The sequence below is a fragment of the Palaemon carinicauda genome, chromosome 4, assembly GCF_036898095.1.
Source record: "Palaemon carinicauda isolate YSFRI2023 chromosome 4, ASM3689809v2, whole genome shotgun sequence".
NCBI classification, from domain to species: Eukaryota; Metazoa; Arthropoda; class Malacostraca; order Decapoda; family Palaemonidae; genus Palaemon; species Palaemon carinicauda.
Window position 1 is genome coordinate 177,424,059 of NC_090728.1, and position 23,871 is coordinate 177,447,929.

General features: G+C 44.8%; 1 protein-coding gene across 1 annotated transcript in view; it reads right to left on the bottom strand.

The window, feature by feature from the left end:
* Nucleotides 1–20,375, bottom strand: part of LOC137640236 (N-alpha-acetyltransferase 30-like) — a 114,002-nt gene extending 93,627 nt beyond the window's left edge. The window contains exon 1 of the mRNA XM_068372805.1: nucleotides 19,200–20,375. Within this exon, the coding sequence (XP_068228906.1) occupies nucleotides 19,200–20,048 (849 nt within the window). The 5' untranslated portion in view covers nucleotides 20,049–20,375. The remainder of the gene's footprint in view (nucleotides 1–19,199) is intronic.
* Nucleotides 20,376–23,871: the final 3,496 nt, after the last annotated feature.

Consider the following 23,871-nt stretch of genomic DNA (forward strand, 5'->3'; position numbering starts at 1 on the left):
CAGAAACTGACTTGCACCAGTCTCGGAAGACTTCCCACTTCGATTGGTAGACTCTAATGGTAGACGCTCTCCTTGCTCTAGCAATCGCACTGGCTGCCTCCTTCGAAAAGCCTCTAGCTCTCGAGAGTCTTTCGATAGTCTGAAGGCAGTCAGACGAAGAGCGTGGAGGCTTTGGTGTACCTTCTTTACGTGCGGCTGACGTAGAAGGTCTACTCTTAAAGGCAGACTTCTGGGAACGTCTACTAACCATCGAAGTACCTCGGTGAACCATTCTCTCGCGGGCCAGAGGGGAGCAACTAACGTCAACCTTGTCCCTTCGTGAGAGGCGAACTTCTGCAGTACCTTGTTGACAATCTTGAACGGTGGGGATGCGTAGAGATCCAGATGGGACCAATCTAGGAGGAAGGCATCTATATGTATTGCTGCTGGGTCCGGGACTGGAGAGCAATAGATTGGAAGCCTCTTGGTCAGCGAGGTTGCAAAGAGATCTATGGTTGGTTGACCCCAAGTGGCCCAAAGTCTCTTGCACACATCCTTGTGGAGGGTCCATTCGGTTGGAATTACTTGCCCTTTCCGACTGAGACAATCTGCTATGACGTTCAAGTCGCCCTGGATGAACCTCGTTACTAGGGAGATGTCTCGATCTTTTGACCAGATGAGCAGGTCCCTTGCGATCTCGTACAACGTCAGTGAGTGGGTACCTCCTTGTTTGGAGATGTACGCCAAGGCCGTGGTGTTGTCCGAGTTTACTTCCACCACTTTGCCTCGAAGGAGATACTCGAAGCTTTTCAAGGCCAGATGAACTGCCAACAGCTCCTTGCAGTTGATATGCATGCTCCTCTGACTCGTGTTCCACAGACCTGAGCATTCCCGACCGTCCAGCGTCGCGCCCCAGCCCAAGTCCGATGCGTCCGAGAAGAGAACGTGGTTGGGTAACTGAACAGCCAGGGGAAGACCCTCTCTTAGGTTGATATTGTCCTTCCACCAAGTCAGACAAGACTTCATCTTTCCGGAAATCGGGATCGAGACCGCCTCTAGCGTCTTGTCCTTTTTCCAGTGAAAAGCCAGATGGAATTGAAGAGGACGGAGGTGTAGTCTTCCTAGTGATACAAATTGCTCCAGGGATGACAGCGTCCCTACCAGACTCATCCACAGCCTGACTGAGCAGCGTTCTTTCTTCAGCATCTTCGGATGGAAAACAGGGCTTGATCTATTCTGGGGGCCGACGGAAAAGCCCGAAAAGCTTGACTGTGAATCTCCATCCCTAAATACAGAATAGTTTGGGATGGGACCAGCTGCGACTTTTCCAAATTGACTAGGAGTCCCAATTCCTTGGTCAGACCTAGAGTCCACTTGAGATCCTTCAGACAGCGACGACTGGAAGAGGCTCTGAGAAGCCAGTCGTCCAAATAAAGGGAGGCTCGGATGTCCGATAAGTGGAGGAATTTGGCCACATTCCTCATCAGCCTCGTAAATACGAGAGGAGCTGTGCTTAGGCCAAAGCACAGGGCCCGAAACTGGTAGACCACATCTTCGAAGACGAATCTCAGAAAAGGTTGGGAGTCTGAGTGAATGGGGATGTGGAAGTAGGCGTCCCTTAGGTCTAGCGAGACCATCCAGTCTTCCTTTCTGACCGCTGCTAAGACTGACTTTGTGGTCTCCATGGAAAACTTCGTCTTTGTGACAAAGACATTCAGAGCACTGACGTCTAGCACCGGTCTCCACCCTCCTGTCTTCTTTGATACTAGGAAGAGACGGTTGTAAAACCCCGGTGATTGAAGGTCCGAGACTTTGACCACCGCTCCCTTCTCTAGCAAAAGAGACACTTCCAGTTTCAGGGCTTGTCTCTTTTCTACCTCTCTGTACCTGGGAGAGAGATCGATGGGGGACGTCACTAGAGGGGGTTTGCGTACAAAAGGGATCTTGTACCCCTCTCTGAGTAACTTCACAGATTGTTGATCTGCGCCTCTCTTCTCCCAGGCTTGCCAGAAGTTCTTGAGTCTGGCTCCTACTGCTGTCTGAAGTTGCGGGCAGTCAGACTCTGCCCTTAGAGGACTTGGATCCTTTCCTCTTCCCTCGCTTCCCTTCGGCACGAGCACCTCCTCTGCTGGAGGCTCTGCCACGAAAGGGCGGAATAAAGCGAGACGCTGGAGTGTCTAACCTCGGTCTAGCAGACAATGTAGGCAAAGGGGGAGCTTTGCGAGCCGAGGACGCAACTAGATCGTGGGTGTCCTTCTGAACTAAAGATAGGGCAATTTCCTTTACCAAGACTTCAGGAAACAGGTACTTGGAAAGGGGAGCAAAGAGTAGCTCGGATCTTCGGCATGGCGTCACTCCAGCAGACAGGAAAGAACATAGAGACTCTCGCTTCTTCAGGACTCCGGACGTGAATGAGGCGGCTAGCTCGTTGGACCCATCACGGACGGCCTTGTCCATGCAGGACATAATGAGCAAGGAAACGTCCTTATCTGCAGAAGAGATCTTCCTGCTCAGGGCTCCTAGGCACCAGTCTAGGAAGTTAAAGACTTCGAAAGCCCTAAAAATCCCTTTAAGAAGGTGGTCCAGGTCCGATGGTGACCAACAAATCTTCGAGCGTCTCATGGCAAGGCGGCGGGGAGAGTCTACAAGACTTGAGAAGTCGCCCTGGGCAGAGGCAGGAACTCCCAAGCCGAGAACTTCTCCCGTGGCATACCAGACGCTCGATCTAGACGAGAGTTTAGATGGGGGAAAGGCAAATGCTGTCTTTCCTAAACTCTTCTTAGTCTCTAACCAGTCTCCCAACAGCCGCAAAGCTCTCTTGGATGAACGAGAGAGAACGAGTCTAGTAAAAGCAGGTGTGGTAGCAGGTACGCCTAACACAAACTCTGACGGCGGCGAACGAGGAGCCACAGAAACAAAGTGGTCAGGGAACAACTCCTTAAATACAGCCATGACTTTTCTAAAGTCCAATGATGGTTGAGTTGCCTTAGGTTCGTCAAGTTCTGAAGGTTGATCCTCTTGCGGTTCAGCAACGTCCTCATCTGATAGTTCCTCATCCGAAAACTGATGAGGAAACGGCAACGGAGTGGGCAACGTTTGGCTCGCTGAGTCCGGTCGCACTGGTGCATGCGTGACTGATCCGGACGCAACGTCATGGAACTGCTGCACAGTCTGTGAACTGTCAACAACCATGGGTGCGCGAGGACGCACAGCGTCCACCCGAGACTGTTTAGACCGTCTGGGTTGTGCAGTCAACACCATACCGGGTTGCGGAGGTTGACGCACCGCGTCAAAACAAGTCACCTCTGATGGTTGTTGAACGTCCTGAACGTCAACAACCACCTCCGTGCGTCACCTAACGTCAACGTGCGGCTGGCAAACCACACTGGGTCGCATCGGTGGGGGTACAACCTCAACTGGTAGACGCGAGAAAGTAACCTCAGCGTCAACAGGACGCACAACAGACCGCTTGGATGGTTGTTGGCCAGAAGGTTCAGCAGCAACCTTCTCCGCATTGAAGTCCTCCATCAAGGACGCAAGCTTGGACTGCATGTCCTGTAGCAATACCCATTTAGGGTCTACGGCAGCAGGTGCGGCAACAGACGGGGTGAGCGACTGAGGCGGTACCGCTTTGCCTCTCTTAGGCGGCGAGCAGTCATCAGATGACGGCAACGAGTCCGAACTGACCCAGTGGCTACAACCGGGACGTTGGACTTGTCCTGAAGGGACCGACTTACGCTTCAAAGGTCGGGAGACCTTGGTCCAAAGTTTCTTACGAGAAACACCTTCGGACGACGAGGTAAAAACGGGCTCTCTCCTCTTACGTTGGTAGGGGCGATCTTGGGGAGATACGCCTGATACCATAGAGGGAACGTCTGTTCACTGATTAAAGCCTCTCGAACCCATGCGTCGTACGACATTGCTTCTCCCCTGGGCTTGGGAGCTTGCAAGAGGTCCCGGACTAGGAGGACGACAGGCACGAACAGACGGACCCTCAAGCGCAACACTGTTCACAACACTTTGAGAAACACTAGGCACTTTATCACTTCCCGCGGCACTTTGGCACTTTAGTTCCTTAACATCCGCCATGAGTTGATTGCGGTCACTTGCAAGGGACTCAACTCTCTCCCCCAAGGCATGGATAGCACGCATCAAGTCAGCCATCGATGGTTCCTGAGTGCTAGGAGGGGGGTTAGGAACAACCACTACAGGGGAAGGATTAGGTTGAGGGGCATGAGGAGAGGAAAAATCTACCGACCTAAAAGAACTTCTCCTTACCCTATCTCTCTCTAGTCTGCGTGTATACTTCTCAAATTCGATAAAATCGAATTCCGAAAGGCCCACGCATTCCTCACACCGATCTTCCAATTGACAGGTTTTACCCCGACAATTGGAACAAACAGTGTGAGGGTCGAGAGAAGCCTTTGGAAGACGCCTATGACAGTCTCTAGCATTGCATTTTCTAAACTTGGGAACTTGTGAAAGGTCAGCCATTTTGAATTGGTCAAGGGAAAATTCCAAAAAACGATCTAAGTCATCAACAATGAATCCGATACAAAAAAGAGTTCAAGGATTTATTTGAAGAAAAACCCTGTACTGCGAAAGCTCATAACCAAATTAAAGTACTTCACCAAATATGATGGGAAAAACTCCAGGTTTCAACAGCGAGTAAAGTACGTCTTGTCGACACATCGACAGAGAAGAAATTGAGTCTTTGTTTACATCGAGTATGGTATCTGGCCGACAGTTGGCGCTGGTGGGCACACCCGCAACCTGTATAGCGATCGCTGGTGAGTTTTACTGTTTTTTTGTCTGTCGAGCAACAGAGTTGCAGCTATATATATTCACCGGCTAAGTTAAATATTTAAAAATAATTTGAGAAATACTGTACTGTATACAAAGCTTCTTAGCCTAGAGCAGTGTTTTACCAGAGTTGAAGGCTACTCTCTCTCTCAAGACCTCAAACCTAAAATGGCCTAATTTGCTGTAAACTATAGCAAACATACAGTAACAGTACAGTAATGTAACCCAATATTACCTAGGGTACTGGCTACGTACATGCCAGGAGCATCTGTGTGCATCCAGTTCTATCTTGATATATGTTGCAATAAACCACAGAGAAAATCAAATTACATACTTAGTTTACTTGTTATCCTCAAGAAGAAGGAGTAAACCCTGACTTACCCTCACCCCCGAATAGATACCGAGACCCAAAGACAAGTTGGTTTACCAAATGTTTAAAAAAATCATGAGAATTTATCAAAATTGCAGCAATATTCCTAAAAAAAAAAAAAAAAAAAAACATTATTTCATATTCAAAATTGCCTATTTCATAAGTAATCATCAACTTAAGAACCTGGACCAATGAAAATATGATGCTCTTTCCTGAACATATTCCATTTTGGTACTTATCATTTAAACACTTTACATATAGCGTGTACCGACTTTTCGTCCGATGTCACTTCGTCCGACGACACTTCGTCCACGTCTTTTAGTCCAATGTCTTTTCGTCCGATGGACTTTTGGTCCGACGGACTTTTGGTCCAACGACACTTGGTCCAATTTTAAATCATTTCAATCCATAAAAGAAAAAAGAAAAGATCCTAGCCAATCCATAACTTCCCCAACAGAAAGTTAAACCTTGAAAGGACATCTTTCTCCCTTCTTATTTATCACTTCCTCATAGGCCTCTTCAACATCAGTACAGAGGAATACTAATGCTGAAAAACATTTTGCCCTAAGACAGATTTTAGATTGTTTGCTATATTTTTCTTTGAGACTTAGATCAACATTTTTTTAGATATGTCTGCCCCAGATGAAACAAACATGCAACGAAAGATGAATTAGGGAATGATGAATTAAGTGACTTATGAATCGTAACTTCGAAATCTGCCATGAGATCAATTGGATCTACACCAGGTAGCATAATTTTCAATTGTCCGAAAACTGCCTGGTTTTATCCTGCAGTAATACATTTATCTCCGTAAACTTTCACGATAATATGCTACGCGAACTTGCTGCTAAATTTTCAATCGCTTCTTCCTTAATTTCGACAACTGCTTTTCTAGCATCTAATGCATCTAAATTTGTGGGGTGAAGGTGCTCACCAGAAGAATATGACAAATTCGAAGATAATTTGTATTTTTCCTAACCATACAAACCTTAGCTATTTACAAAGGGTATTACTTTTAGCGTAGCTGAAATGGCGAGCCATTAGAATTTAACGAGGGTGTATTACCCCCGCGCTAGTTAGCGGGGGGGTAGGGGAGTGGTAGCTAGCTACCCCTCCTCCCCCTCACACACAGGTGAATACTCACTTTCACTTAGAGGTAGGACTTGTCTTGGGGGACAGGGCTGGCGGGCAAATATGTGTAAATAGCTAAGGTTTGTATGGTTAGGAAAAATACAAATTATCTTCGAATTTGTCATTTGTTCCGTAACCGAAATACAAACCACGCTATTTACAAAGGGTGACTTATCCCTTAGGAAGGGTGGAAAGTCCCCAGCCATACTGGCTTTGGCTTTACCCGGGGACTCAGAATCCGAGTGAGTCGCACTCGAGAAAAGGAGTCCCTGCACCTCACAAGTTCCTTGCACCGCAAGGAACCATGTGGCCTACGTAAGCTTGTGTGTGAAGGAAGAAGTGTGACCCGTCTTAGGCAGTTGACCTGGAGTTCCAGAAGGAACTCTGGGTTAAGACGTTCCCAATACCACCTCGTCAGGGTATGGGGGACGCGACAGTATTGACTCAATACTCGGAACACAAGGAAGCATGGTTTACCTGCAGAGGTTCGAGGTCAGCTATGCAGAGACCAGGATGCTGCTTCCCCGTAGAGGGGATGATGAAGAAAGAAGTAAGGGCCAGACATACTTCTTTCGTTCATGCAGACTAAAACCTGATAACAATGCCCTCAACCTTCTGCTACCTGTCCAAAAAGGAGCCTGAGGTTAGACCAGCTGTTGTGTAGCCACCACAGAGCGATAGAAAACGTATCGAGACTCCTGTGGGTCACGCCCTGCAGGAAGCGGGCTGCGAAGGTCATCAGACGCTTCCAGACTCCAGCTTGTAGCACCTGCGTCACAGAGTAGTATTACTCGAAGGCGAGGGACGTTGCGATGTATCCAACATCGTGCTGTAGGGCGACGTGACGGGGGAGGGTCTGAAGACAGGTCGAGATGAATGTCCTTGAGTCCGGGCTGAAGAGGTATACTGGTGACTCTCCCCCCATGTCCTCCTTGTGTTCCCAAATCGGCTGCAACTGAGGCCAAACTGCAGCTGTTCCCAGCGCTAACCTCTCGATTCCTGTACTGGCAAGAAAGAGAAGGTCTTGGGACATCAGACACAGAATGGAGACTCAAAATCTTGAATGAATCGGACCGAAGGGTCGGGACCCTCAGATTCTGAGTCTAGCCAACAACTCAGGAGCGAGCCTGAATGTTGCCTTCCCCTCTTCCTTAGAAAGGGGGGGAGTAGTAAGAGACCAAGAAGATTGCTCACACACTGGCCGTGGCCAGAGTGAGCAGAAGACCCAGGGCGGAATACAATCCGAGGCCTGTCGTAAAAGGGTCTTGAGAAGATCTCTTAAAGGACTAAAAGTCCGAGCCATGCTCCAAGTTGGAGGTCTTCCTCCGACTAGGGCAGGGACGATCGTAGCTTCGCATGAGCGAGGATAGATCCAGCGGGCAGGAAAAAGTTATTCCTTTAAGCCTGAAGGTCAGGGAAAGGCTGAGCGACAGGCTTCATTGCCAAGAGCGGAAAGGAGTTTCCTCCCGCCGAAAGGCAATAAGACCGTTATTGCTGGAGAAGAGGCCTCACGGGAAGAAGTATATCTCCCACGGCACCAACCACCTTAGACTCTTCACTTTGCCTGGGAGACCCCTGTGGATGACTATCGCAGATGACGCGACCTCCGTACCGCGACTGTAGCGGGTTGTCTCTTCTAGAGGAGGAAGCGTAGTGTCTCCAGGCATGAAGCCGAAGCGACGCCCCGGTTCGGGAGAGATGTCGCAGTGTGGTTGCTTGAGTAGTCTGCGCCGTGGGAGAAGCTCTCCCGGGAGTTCCGTCAGGGGAAGCAGAGGGTCCAGAAACCGTTCTGCACATAGTCCCAGTGGAGCTCTCCCATTGAAAGGTTGACAGACAACCTGGTTTTGTTGAGACCCATTGTCCGCAGACAAAAAGGAGGGAAGACGCAGGCGTCGAAGTTGTCCCACCATCACCGGAATGCATCTTGCCAGAGTCTCGGGGTCTGAGACTGGGGGGAAAACTAGCGGAAGCTTGAGGTTCCAAGCTGTCGCGATCAGGTCCCCCAGACCAGCACTTGCTGGTTACCCAAGGTCAAAGACCCCTAGGTACACTCTCTCTATGAGGCTCTGCTCGGATAGTCTGAGAGAGACATTCCCCTGCCTGGAATGAGAGAGCCGATGGTGGAATTGAGAGAATCTCAATCATCCCGATATCTCTACTGCAAGATGTGAAGGTGTGAAAATGCGTCCCCTGCTGGTTAGCATGAAGTCGACACGCAACGGGGCGACTTGGCAGGAGCGGTAGGATCTGAAGAGGGGCCAGACTAAGGCCCTTAAGCCTGCCTGAATGATGGAGAGGTATCCTTCAGGTCTTGACCATAGGCCTGGACCGGAACATGCCCCCCCCCCCTTTCCTTTGACGAGTCCGAGAACCGCATCAAGAATGTGGGGAAAGGACGAGAATATCCACTACCATCAAGAGGCTCCATAGGTCAACACCCATTGCAGGTTTAATAGTTCCGCTGGTCCCATAGGGCCAGGGAGTCCGGTTAAACATTGCCTGAAGCCACCGGAACTTGGATCGCCCCACATGGAACTTATCCTGAGGCGACCGTTCGGACTATAAACGGGTCAATGAGGAAAGAAGAACTAGGAAACGTTCCAAGGTAGGGCTGAAAACTCTGCTTGACTGAGAACAGGTACTGCGACTCTCCTCAGTCTTGCCACGGTGAACCGAAAGGAAGGCTCGGAGGATGTGGTAACAGAATCTGGCGTCCCCAGGTGGTCACCCATCCAAGTACCGACGTTGCTTAACCTCGCTGGACGGACGAGAAGCGGGGTTTCCAACGTGGTAAGGCGGTTGACTCAATATCATGGCCAGATACTCCAGATGTTGAGGCAGAGGAAGAGAAGGCTCCAAGCAAAATACCATGAGCCCACACTCATGGTCAGCATTCGGAAGCTTTTCCCGGCGCTGAATCAGGTCGAAACCCGAGCCTACCGGAGTTGACCAGCCCTCCAAACAGCAGAGGAGGCGGAAGTCTGCACCTGAGCGGCCAAGAGGAAGGCAGGGAGAGTTCTCTGGGGAAACAAACCTGCTATGCCACGGCGGGATAGCCACACTGCATCATAAGCAGGAATACTTGCAGTTTAGGCTGAATTCGACGAGCACCCTGGAAGATGGATGGAATGGAAACTGAAAGTACCCGTCCTTCCGATCCAGGGTTAAAGGAGTCCTGTCGCCTCGTTACCAGTCTGATCGATTCTGCTGGTCTACGCTGGCCGAAGTTTGTTCGACAAACTTGATCAGGGCTGAGAGGTCGACTATGGACGTCCCCTCTCAGATCCTTCCTTACAAGAAAGGATCGACTGAGGGGGCCGGGGGTGAAGCCGTCGATGATCCTAAGGAAGACCTTCGCCTAAGGTATGGATCATTCTGCCCAACCGGGCAACTCTGCTGATGCTATGGCATAGAGGTTCAGAGACACTGAATTCGCTGACAGAGACGGCAGGCGCGATATCCTTGGCTACTCACAGAGATTGTGCGGGAATGGGCATCGGGAAGCTGTCATTCGGATGAGTAACCTTAAGCATCCTCCCGGCGAAAAAACCTGCAATCCTAGAGTTCGTGAACTCCTTTTAGGACTATGCCCCCCCCGGGGGAGTCTCCCGTGCCATCTGTTCCTGACAGGAGGAAACTGCAATTGGACACCTTGTCCCAGTTGTCGTAGCCGATAACTTAGGCCGACGTGGTTGAAAGAAAAGGGAGCTGGAGCCCTGCAGAGTCTGGAAGAAAGCGCCTTGGAGGAGTGAAACCGGAAGTCGATTTACTCCGCACAGCAGATGTTTAAGTCTCTGTCCTTGGGCAAAGACAAAACTCTTCTCAAGGATGGAAGGGTGTCTGAGGTCGTTGACCTCCACAGATGAGACACCCGAAGGAAGCCTTCAGTCAGTGCGTCCAGATGGTACAACATCGAGCTTGTCCGCAAGTAGATACTTAACGACGAAAGGCCAAGGTGCCTGAGCTCGAGAGGAGGAAAGTACCCTTGATCTTCCTGTAGCTTCCTTGAACCAAACCTCGGGCCGTAACCGAGGAGGGAAAGAACCTGGTAAGCTCCCAGAGGAAGAGGTAAGCAGTCACCCCTTGTCCGATGGAGAAATCTTCAACGGAAAGCCCCCCCGCCAAAAATCCTTCCAGGGCGGGAGAAGGAGAGAGTACTAGTGCAGGAGAGGGGACCCTCGAGACCGACCTCTTGGGAACCAACTTCGCCCTGGGGGAAGTCACCACGAAGTCCACTCCTCTCTTTCTCTTCAGCGTAGGAGAGACAGCCGCTGGTTTGTTACCCTGGCCGGTGAGTGCTGGTTTCATAAACCTCATTAACGCCCGTGCCAGCGGATCAAACCATGTCTGCTGCTCCAAGGACACAGAGTCCGAAATCCTCGCTAAGGTGAAAGGGATCGGGCGATCCTTTGGAGAGGACACGACGGTTCCTGCCTGAAAAGAAGGTGGGAAGAATGCTGTACTGACCTGTCTTCGTCCTGCACTACCAACCTGTGCTTGGATGGAGGTGATCCCGAGTGCCGCCTAGGAGCACGCGTCCCTGCTGCTACCACCGGCTGTGGAATTCGCCGCGAACTATGGTCGCGCGAGGGCGAACGGTCGCGCAAAGGCGAATGGTCGCGCGGGCGCACAGGCGAGTGGTCGCGCGGGCGCGCAGGCGAGCGGTCGTGAGGGCGCGCAGGCGAGCGGTCGCGAGGGCGTGCAGGCGAGCGATCGCGCGGGCGCGCAGGCGAGCGATCGCGCGGGCGCGCAGGCGAGCGATCGCGCGGGCGCGCAGGCGAATGGGCGTGACGGCGAGGGATCGTGCTGCCGCGTAGGTGAAGAAGATCGCTGGCGGTAAGCGATGGCGAGCAGCATGTGTAGGTGAATGATCGCATGATAGGGTGCGATGGTGATCAGCATCCGCAAGAGGGCGATCGTTCAGGGTTGTGCGATGAGGAGCAGCATGCGAAGCGGACAATCGTTCAGGGTTGTGCGATGGCGAGCAGCATGCGCAGGTGAATGATCGCGTGAAAGGGTGCGATGGTGATCAGCATCCGCAAGAGGGCGATCGTTCAGGGTTGTGCGATGAGGAGCAGCATGCGAAGCGGGCAATCGTTCAGGGTTGTGCGATGGCGAGCAGCATGCGCAGGTGAATGATCGCGTGAAAGGGTGCGATGGTGATCAGCATCCGCAAGAGGGCGATCGTTCAGGGTTGTGCGATGAGGAGCAGCATGCGAAGCGGGCAATCGTTCAGGGTTGTGCGATGGCGAGCAGTATGCGCAGGTGAATGATCGCGTGAAAGGGTGCGATGGTGATCAGCATCCGCAAGAGGGCGATCGTTCAGGGTTGTGCGATGAGGAGCAGCATGCGAAGCGGGCAATCGTTCAGGGTTGTGCGATGGCGATCAGCATCCGCAGTTGAGGGTCGCGCGATGGCGATCAGCATCCGCAGTTGAGGGTCGCGCGATGGCGATCAGCATCCGCAGTTGAGGGTCGCGCGATGGCGATCAGCATCCGCAGTTGAGGGTCGCGCGATGGCGATCAGCATCCGCAGTTGAGGGTCGCGCGATGGCGATCAGCATCCGCAGTTGAGGGTCGCGCGATGGCGATCAGCATCCGCAGTTGAGGGTCGCGCGATGGCGATCAGCATCTGCAGTTGAGGGTCGCGCGATGGCGATCAGCATCCGCAGTTGAGCTAGTAGCTGGCGAACCATGTTCCTTCAGAAGTGTTGGAGAACGTTGGCGTGCCAGCTGTAACACACGTGGGCGATCCGGAGATCGCTGGCGAGCTGATGATCGCTGACGAGCTGACGATCGCTGACGAGCTGATGATCGCTGACGAGCTGATGATCGCTGACGAGCTGATGATCGCTGACGAGCTGATGATCGCTGACGAGCAGAAGGCTACGCGTGGAAGCCCGCGCAAAGAAGAAGAGTCCTTGACCCCGACCTGAACCTAAGTTCTAGATCGCGAGGGCGAACGTGGGCGCACAGGGCACGTAACAGGAACTGCAGGGAAGATCATCTGAAAGCGCTGACGAACAGGAGAGCGCTGACGAACAGAAGGGCGCGCAGGGAAACCCTGACACGCAAGGGAAGAACCCCCGTGGGGGCAACCCTTTGCCCCGAAGGGATCGTTGTCCGCCGGGAGACTGATGTCCGTCGGAAGACCGCTGTCCGTCGGGAAGACCGTTGTCCGTCGGGAAGACCGTTGCCCGTCGGAAGACGAGATTAGACTGCTGTCCATCTGCACCAAGACGGAAGATCGAGAAAAAGAAGTTGTAGGCTGCAAACGGAGATTCAAAAAGGCGCCTCAAACACCCTTATAGGGAGATGAGAGGCCCTTACGACGAGGCGGACGGAGGGCCTTACGGCGAGGGAGGCCAACAGCAACAGCAACAGAAGAAACCTCCGAAGAGGAGTCTCTATGAGTGTACTCTCTCGCGAACGAAAGAGAAACACTTCGTGGAAGAGACTGGTCAGCCAGTGACCTAAAAGGGGCAATCCTCCGAAGAGGAGATCCTGCAGTTGCCCAGCCCCTTGAGCGAAACTGCAGGTGCGACCGCTCAGCACCAAGAGCATAGTCGCACGAAAAAAAAGGCAAGAGAAGAACCCCCCAAAAGAGGAAAAGCTCAAGCCTGGACAGGAAAAAACTTCCCTCGGAAGGAAAGTTATCCGCCCAAGGAGGCAAGCCTCCTGACTGTTCTAAAATGAACTGGAGAGCTGTCCGTCGACACGGGAGTACTACCAGTAGAAGGAGACACGCCCCTGACGACAATACAAGGGGGAGGCAGCAACAGCCGAATCCCCAGGACTCAACCAGACAGCTCACACCGTTGCTATATTACAGAAACGAACTAGATCGGTAACTGTAAAAAATAAAACAAATAATATTAGTACACATTCATTCCCCCGGGAAGGCTCCGAAGAGGAATCCCGAGGAAAAGGAACAAGAATTACACAATAGGCACGTGCCCTCACAACCACTTACACTCGCGGAAGGAGAGCTGTAACCAAAACAGAATTATAACAATTATAATTATGTAACTATGTAATTATGTAATTTAAAAATGAATGAACACTAAAGAAAAAAACGAAAACCCCGAAAGGAATCGTTCTACAAGCTGAAAAATTAACAACTACAATTAGATTCATAAACTAATTGAGACAAAATGTACGGCGTAGCAACCCCACCCACACGGGAAGGAAGCTACAAGGGCGTAGTAAAACATAGTAAAAGGGTGAACGACCTCAAGAGAGAGAGAGAGAGAAAGACCGAAGTCAAACTCGATCGCAACCCATAAAATTAGGCCGTGGTGGCCTAACTGCCGAGGCCTCCACGTAGATATCGTACACTACACACACACATCTGAAAAGGAAACTTACTTATTTCTATACTCAAATATATATACAAACATGAAAACATGTTTACATATATATTGAGTAAAAGAAAAGTAAGCGATTAAGTAAAGACAAAACAGACAATGGCTGCCAAGCGAGGACCAAGACAGAGACGTCTGTCACAGTCCGAGCCAAAAGTGAAAGTGAGTATTCACCTGTGTGTGAGGGGGAGGAGGGGTAGCTAGCTACCACTCCCCTACCCCCCCGCTAACTAGCGCGGGGGTAATACACCCTCGTTAAATTCTAATGGCTCGCCATTTCAGCTACGCTAAAAGTAATACCCTTTGTAAATAGCGTGGTTTGTATTTCGGTTACGGAACAAAAATAATTTTTGGTACATTGTCTTCCGTAACCGTGTGAATGCGCACTGAACACAGCTGCCTCTTCTCACACCTCCAGTATTCTTTTCCAGTTTTTGTATTACTTGAGTGAAAATCGTAGATGTAATTACTTTCATCTACTACTGTTCTTTTCTTCCTTGTTGGTTGTATGAACTTTGCCATTTCGGGATGGGCATATTCAGAAACTGAAGTACTAAACTTGTAGCACACTAAATATAAAGTACCATACTAAAGAGAGAGAAGAAAAAAGAGAATGTTAACCATGACTAATAGAGTAATTAGAAAATGAGCATATTACTTTTTCATAAAAGCCAATAACGTATAAACTTTTAAAACAAAGTGAAGTAAACGGTAATAACAATCCCTTAAAATACTTGTTTCCTTTAAAAATTGGACCAAGTGTCGTTGGACCAAAAGTTCATTGGACGAAAAGACATTGGACAAAAAGACGTGGACGAAGTGTCGTCGGACGAAGTGACATCGGACAAAAAGACCACCCACCTACATATAGATCTTGAATTATTCAGTATTAAAAAAATACACAATAATGGTATGTTAGCAAGACTTTAGTAAAACTTGGCTTGCCCAACTCATTAAAAATGAAGGTAGTAAAAGCAAAATTCTACAGAATAACACTATTACCATTTCCTTGCAAACAAAACTTGAAAGGTTCAAAAAGTATTTATCATTGATCAACAGTTACTAGTATCACAATTAGAAAAGATAGACAAAGCCTGGAATCTCACTATACTCAATAATGTACCTCTTGAAGAGCTCTTCAGAATAATAGGGTAACATATGTGAAAAAAAAATCATAATTTCCAAGTCCTACAAATATCTTAGTAGCCACATATATATTTATAATAACTACAATAAAAATATATTTAAACAGGCTGAAATACATGATAACAATTATCATTTACACTGTATTTCCTTCAGGTAAAATGGTTGTTAATAGATGTCATAACTATATACAGTAATACGAAATAGGGACAAGAATAGGTTGAAGAGCTCTCCACAATAATATGGTAACTTATGTAAACAAAATAAGCATTACAACTTCTGCAAACTGCCAACACCTCGGAAATATGCTATTTTGGTATTAAAGAAAAATGACTGGGGTGACTTTTAAATATTAAAAAAATAGCCTATTTGTACTTTATCTAATTACATGTCTAAAACTAATATACAGTATACCCAAGGCTATGATGCATGGTAATAATGATAAATATTGTGAAGTTAAATTGTACAAGTTGACCAGACAATAATAGGAATTGTAACCTAATTACCAAAGACAACATTTTACCAGTTAGAATGGTGGGAAGGCTTCAGTGTTTATAGACTTCTTGATGTGCCTAACCTCACCCAGGATGTAAGCATAAAGAGACGTTGAAAGCATTATGATTTCCAGTCAACTTGTACAGCTAACAGTTCAAACCCCTCCTACTCAAAAGATTAAGTTCAATACCCTCCAACTTGTATGGGTGACAGTTTGATCCCCTCCAACTTGTATGGATAACAGTTTGATCCCCTCCAACTTGTATGGGTGACAGTTTGATCCCCTCCAACTTGTATGGGTGACAGTTTGATCCCCTCCAACTTGTATGGATAACAGTTTGATCCCCTCCAACTTGTATGGGTGACAGTTTGATCCCCTCCAACTTGTATGGGTGACAGTTTGATCCCCTCCAACTTGTATGGGTGACAGTTTGATCCCCTCAAACTTGTATGGGTGACAGTTTGATCCCCTCCAACTTGCATGGGTGACAGTTTGATCCCCTCCAACTTGTATGGGTAACAGTTCGACCCCCCCCCCTTTTATAGGCTATCAGTTTGACCCCTCTGACTCATGTGGCTAATAGTTTGACCCATTCCAATTTGTATAACTATCAGTTTGACCTCCTTCAACTTGTATAGCTACCAGTTCGACCACTTCCAACTCACATGGCTAACAGTTTGACTTCCCTCAACTTTTATGGCTAACAGTTTGAATACCCTATAACTAGCAGGGCAAAGTTTAACTGGCCTCAATTCGTATGACTTGCACTTTGACCATTCAAGTTGACCTGACAATAATATGAATTGTAACCTAATCACCAAAGACATCTTACCTGTCAGAAAGGTGGGGAGGCTTCAATTTCTCTAGACTTCTTAACGTAACTAACCTCAACAAGGATGTGAGCATATTGACATTGCGTGCATAAGATTTCCAGATAATTTGTACGGCTGACAATTCGAACCCCTCCAGCTTGTAAACCTAATAGTTCTGTCCACTCCAACTTATATGGCAAACCGTTGGATAGCCATATAAGTTGGAGGGGGTCAAACTGTTAGCCACATGAGTTTGTGGCTAACAGTTCAACCCCTATCAACTTGTATAGCTATCAGTTTGACCCCCATGTAACTTGTATGGCTATCAGTTTGATCACCTTCAACTCTTATGGCTAACATGTTAGTTCGACCACATTTCACCTCGCATGGGTAAGTTTGACTGCCCCACCTTGTATGACTAACAGTTTGACCCCCTTCCAACTTGTAATCTAATCACCAAAGATATGATATTACCTGTCAGAAAGGTGGGGAGGCTTCAATGCATCTAGGCTCCTTGACATACCTAACCTTAACTAGGATGCAAGCACAAAGAGATGTTGCAAGTATATGGTTTCTATTCAACTTGTATGGCTAGCAGTTTGATCCATTCCAACAAGTAGGACTAACAGTTTGACCCCCTATAACTAGTAGGGCCAAAAGTTCAGCTCTCTTCAATTTCAATGGCTAACAATTTGACCCCTCCAACTTGTATGGCTAATACTTTGACCCCTCTAACTCAATGACTAACAGTTTGATACCCCTTCAACTTGTATGGCTTACAGCTCAAACTCCCTCCAACTGGGGTGTATGAAAATAAAAGCAAATAGCAATTGCAATTTTCCAATAGTAGCATTTAAAGAATTAAGGTCATTTCGCCCACAAGTCAATTCGCCCACATATAAGAGTCAACATACATGTAAGATTAAGAAAGTGGTGAAATGAAAAACTTTTGTAAACAAATAGCTGCATGCATATATGCAAGATTCAGAAAGGAGTTACAAAAAATCAAAAATAAAGTTTTATCAAAAGACAGTTAAATAAATGTATTACTATTCATAAAGTATTTTTTTTTTTTATTAAAAGACAGTTACATACATATAATATTCAGATAGTGACAAAGAATTGATGAAACTTTTATTAAAATATAGTTACAGCTAAAACAAGTACAGTACACACTACACATGCAGGATTCAGCTGCGCACTGGGCCATTCAGGTGAACGCATGCTTTCAGCAACTTATAAGCCGATAGCTCATCCCTCACCTTACTACTATCTGCAAAATCAGGTTGGCACCCCCACCACAATGTGGGCGAAATGACCTAACTGTGTGGGCGAAATGACTCCACAGTGTGGGCGAAATGACCTGTGGGTGAAATGACCTGTGGGCGAGATGACTCCATAGTGAGGCAAAATGACCAGATACCCATTTAAAGAGCCCCTCTCAATGGTGTATCAATATCAGCTTGCCTAAGTGGTAGTAGCCTATATGTTAACAACAGTTACGCATACCACACGTCAACCTGATAAGCAACAAGTAAAAAATTTTATTTACAGAAAATATGTGGAATGAATGTTAAAATCAAATTTTTGAAAATCAATAATTCTGTTTTTTCAATAATAAAAAAAAATGAGATGTTTGGTTACGTCATGAGCATCTCTCACACGGTTTACGGTCATTTCGCTTACATGCCTATTCCCCCTCAAGTCAATTTGCTCACATATAATAGACAATTCACCCATGAGTCAATTCGATTACATATACAGTATGTTCATTCTCTACGTACATTCCATGTCATGTGCTACACATTCTTGGAATATTCTTATACCATCATTACCATGTACAGTATTTCTATTGCAAAAAAGAATAATGCCCCTGACCAGAATGACTGTGGGACGAGAACAAACGCAGTGACAAATAATTTAAAAAAAAAGCTTTTAATAAAAAATACCACATGCAGGATGAATATTTTATCCTGTAAGTTTCTATAATTTTTCTGATGGATCCTTTCTAGCTTTTTTTTTTCAGATACTAGCCTTATGTAGACAGATGTTAATGTAGCCTCTTAGTGGAAAAGGCTTACAAGGAGGTAAAACTCGTGGTTGCATCTACCTGCAGCATGTTTTTTTAATTAATTGTGCCAACGTTTAGTATCATTGTTCAATCTATGATCAAGACCGATTAAAAAACAATGGTAAATAAAACGCCAACTCAGAACTTAATGTGTAGTAAACAGGTGAGGTAAATGAACCACACACAATGCCAGTCAGTCAAAAACTAGTATCTGACACTGATAAGCTAGTTCACTTCCATAACCTGCAAGGGAGGGCAACTATTTTACCAGCATCAGGTATTATAGTTCCCAATGATATTGTTATTATCCTTATCCTCATCATTATCATCTTTATTCTTATTATTATTATAATTATTTTAGTACTATTTTCATTATTGTCATCATCATCAGAATTATTATTATTATTACAGTATTTTGTTACTAATGGATGTAAGATCATCATTATTGTTATTATTTTGGTATTATAATTACTATTAGTATTATTATTATTACTTCAGTACTACTAGGATATGGACAATTGCCAACAAAACAAATTATATAAGTGAAATGACTCACAGTGTAGGCGAAGTGACTCCATAGTGTGGAGAAAAGGCATGTGGGCAAAATGGCCTGCTACCTCTTGCACTATCCTTCAAAGGCGTGAGACCATCTGTGCACTGGTTAGACACAGAAAATATTTTACAGGTCAGGTTAGAAAAAATGAGTTGTCCACATGGCCTTACGTCAGGTTAGGTGGGGCTAAGTTAGGTTAGGATGTATCGCTGTTGTTTTTATTCAAAGTTTTGGAGCTTGTCATAAATAAGGTAAAAATATTTATTTTGACATATCTATAGACAGACTTAAAGTGAACTGCGCAATTCTTGTAACCCTTAGCCTTTACTGCTTACCTTATAGGTTACGGTAATGTTATGACCTGGAAAGTAATTTCCTATATCACACACTTTTACAAAACCTAATAATTTAATGCATATAACCTGGAATAGACACAAAATATATTAAATCTAAAAATTCATAAGCACACATTACATACCAGGAAGCACAACTTGGGCCAATTATGTATAAAATATCTATATGTGTATATAGAATAAGGTTCAGATAAATCTTTCTGTATTAGCCTCATAATGGCCGACATTTGTAGCTCGTTTTCATAGTTCACATATTCCACTTTTAGATCGTCATCTATACTCGACGACACGGGGCTAATGCATATTTCAGGGGCTATTAGGCTTTCACTCGTCGAACTGAGGTCCATGTCACTTTTTGGCTGAGTGCTCTGCGAACTATTCGACGTGTTCCTTGTCCTTGGCCGAGCACCAGAGAAAGAATGGGAGGAATCCGAAGACTTTTCAGAATTAATAGAAAACGTGTCTGATATGGCAATGCTATTGCTACTGGTTGCTTCTGACACAGTGTGCCCATTGCATACAGTCCCATTAATGTCTGACTTTGACGTAGATTCATGACTAGACTCCGAACACTGCTCGTCCAACGCAACAGCCTTGGCGGACTTCACGGCAGCAGGCACATGCACCTCGGCATCCGTAGTGCCAATTTTCATCCCGTTCATAACACCGTTTTTAAACGTTAATTTATCCCTCAATTCATTGGCTAGGCCTGAGGGCCCTCCACTTGGCCCATGAGTCACTGTGTCCAGGGCAGCTGACGGGGCAGGGGCATGAGATCGCTTCTCCATCATATGTGGAGTGTCTGCCAACATCCTTTTTTCCATACTCTGTGTATTATGCGACCTGACCCTGGCACTATTCGGTGACCTGACCCTGGCACTATGCACTGGGGCCAAATCAGCTGATTGGCTGCTGGCAACCACGAGTGATGGTATGTCTTCCACCAAGACTCTTCTCAAGTGATCTTCACTCATGGTACAAACAAACTCTTATGCCATATCACACACACGCTCGTTCACTTCCCCAGAATCCCCAGGATCGCTCATGATTAGCAATTGCCATTCTCTCTTTGGCTACCACATTCCCAAAGTAAACCTTGTTTATGATTGTTTGGATCGCAGACGAACCAGCCTCTTCGACCTCTCCCCTACTGGGATATAGGACACGATTCCAGTATTATTTTCTTACTTGCCTATTTCTTAACAGGCGAATATTACAGGATGATTACTTCCTAATTTACATAATTCACCTATTCAGTTCTCGTGTCGCTTATTGGTGTCTTAACATATCACTAATAGCAAAGGAACCACAAATCTTCCTTTCCAAAGACTTACGTCGTCATAACAGTTTATACACTTTGGTAGGGGCAGGGGAACGAAAACATGACATCATATAGCGCGGATATTAAATATGGATATTACCGACGTAATTTCCTTTAATTTTCTTGGTCACGGGAGTAAAGATAGTCTAGATGTAAGAATTCTCATCGCTGTTTAAAAAATCATTGAAAATATAAAGGAATTAAAAATAAATAAGCGAAATGCTTAAGAATCTGTAATGTTTCTCAGTCAATAGATATATCCTAACAAGGAAGATGATTGTAAGGAAGTTTTCCTAAAAGAGGGTTCATCCTTTACTCATCTGTTAATGAAAGAACATCCAGGTTATTTTTGTAGTGGTTAATGAAGCTGGCATGTATCATTTACTTTAGCTTATTGTTAATACAAAACCATATATTTGTACTTACTAAAATGTAAAATCATGACAGAGAATGACACCAGCGATATAAGAAAAAAAAAATTTCAATAATTATTGTCACTACCATATCTACTGTATGTATACTGATGGGCTAGAGTACTTGATATATATATATATATATATATATATATATATATATATATATATATATATATATATATATATATATATATATATATATATATATATATATATGCGTGTGTATGATTAAAGACATCGTATGATTATAATTTATTTGCAAATACCATAAATAATAAACCGTATGGACCTTGTGACATGAAGATAGATAAATCACACTAAGCCTGATAGCTGCATCAATTACAATAACTGTAAATCAAGTTTTACTTTTGCAACGGCATCTAAGTTAAAAAGAGCTTTATAAAATCAAAGGATAAACTGTCAGGAATCATACAGAATATCATAAGACTATAATATCCTTCCTTATACTGTGATTGTGAAGGCATTGAGTTTAAGACGTGTTCTAATTTTCTTCTTTATTGATGATATAATCTGACTCTTCCTCATCTTCGTTCGTATTTCATTTATTTTATCATCTTCCATTTTGAAGGACTTATTATCGGCCCTCATTCATTACATCAGCTGCACCCTTCATAGTGAAAAGCTCATAGGTCGGAATTATTTAGGAATATTCTCTCATCTTACGTGAATGAATACAAGCGAAAAAAAATACAGGGAGAATAAACATTTTAATACTGGGAAGTAAATAAACAAATATCTTTTAATGACTAATAGGATAAAAAAAAAAAACGGAAGAAGAGAGATATCTAGATTGAACGTAATCCTGGATAGATGAATTCCGTAATTTGAAGTTTCTTGAATGTGGAGAATAGAAGGCATATAATGAGGAATGAAACAATAGTGGATGAGGTTGGTGTAAGTTTGAGAATACTTATAGAGTAACTGCTGGGGATGCACGATTCGCAATTATTGGGTTGTATGAGGAATTACATGTCCTCAGAGTTAATAGAATCACAGGCGGAAAGTAAAATGAAGTAGGACCTTATTAGGTAGATCTTGTGTTGACCAAGATAGATAAGGTAAGGTAAATGAGGTAAGAGGTTCCAAAGGAATAGGTGAGGGGGGAATTCTTCCTCTGTTTAAGGTGAATGTGACAAAGAAGAGTGCAAGAGTTATAATGCATAATGTTATTTAGCACTATAGGGGAGATGTATGGTAGAATTAATCTGGAAAATACAAGACGCATGACCGAGGCATTAGTTAAGTAAAAATTGTATGAATTTCGACTAAGAGGTGGCTTTGAGAAGTTGTGAGGAAAACTGGCAAAAGCCCACATGCACGGCCCTTGTAAAAAGATTATGACAGCTGAAGGAGTATGGTATATATACACACACACACACACACACACACACACACACACACATATATATATATATATATATATATATATATATATATATATATATATATATATATATATATATATATATATATATATATATAATAAAAAGAAATAAAAGGCTTTTTATAGAACAAAATCATATATAAGAATATGCAAACAGGGATGTGGCTGGTTTGGTGTAAAAGGGGACCTAACACAAGGGTTTACTGTTACAATGGGAATTTAATATCTTTTTCGGATGAAGTAATGCGAGACGTTAAGAAGTGAAATTTAATATATGTACAAAGATATAGAATAAGAAAATTATTCATGAATATAGTGTGCCATGGCTAATTTTAGTAGATTATGCACAGATTACTGGGATAAATAGTATAAACTGCTGAAACCAAAGAACGGGTTTAAAAGTGTTTGCAAGAGAAAAAGATAAGTTTAGGAGGTAAGAAAGAATCTGGAAGATATAGTAATGAACGTTTATATGTTAAGCAAAAAATGAAAGAAGTTCGTTCATTTAGAGATTTGCGAACAAATAAGATGGATAAGATAAGAGATGAGGCACAAGATAAGGGAAGAATGAAAACTGGCTCAGTGTACGCACAAGATTAGGAAGAGATTTCTTGTCTATGGACACTAAACATGAAATACAGGAAAGGATTTTTGAGTCAACTCTCTTCCACAGATGTGAAGTGTAGACTTATCTTTTTAGAAAGTGTTATAATAGTGACCTGAAAACTATTAAGCCTGAATACAAATGCTAGCGAAATAACTGATAACGATACAGAGCAAAATATTAACTGGAAAGGAATTATTTTTTCATACACCAAGGCCCGCCTGAACAGACCTTTAGTGTTTGATGGAGGGCGAGAAATAAACCTCTAAAAGTAAGTAAGTAAAGTAAGTGAATGCTGTGACTGGTAAAGTTCAGTAGATAACTTTAAGAATATACAGTTTTGAGGGTCGTTCTGTCATTATTCGCCATCTTCGAAACCTATAGTTGCATTATTGAAAAATATTAAATAGTTATGAACATTTGTAGCATAGAATTGAAATACGACCTCGTGATAAAAGAAAATACACGACTAGGAAAGTAAACAAAGAGAAGAGAGAAAAGTCCACATAAGTTATTGAAAAATGAAATTAAGATGTCGATATTCCACTAGATCCACTACGTAAAACAGGAAAGTTATAACAATGAAAAGCAATATTAGGTAGCAGGTTGGCCAAGGCACCAGCCACCCGTTAAGATACTATCGCTAGAAAGTTATTGAACCCTTTGACTGGCCAGATATTACTACATTGGATCCCCTTCTCAGGTTACGGCTCATTTTGTGTTTGCAACACATACACAGAATAATCTGGCGTATTCTTTACACATTCTCCTCTTTCCTCATACACTTGACAACACTGAAATTACTGCACCTGAAGATAAGCGACCCCAAATAGTTCTCCTGAAGATAAAGGACCCCAACTACACTCACCTGAAGAAGAGAGACCCTGATTTTCTTCACCTGAATATAAGCGACCCCAGCTTATTGAAGTCTCCAATCTTCAGGTGATCCATTTTGGCTTATACTATAGAATATATATATATATATATATATATATATATATATATATATATATATATATATATATATATATATATATGTGTGTGTGTGTGT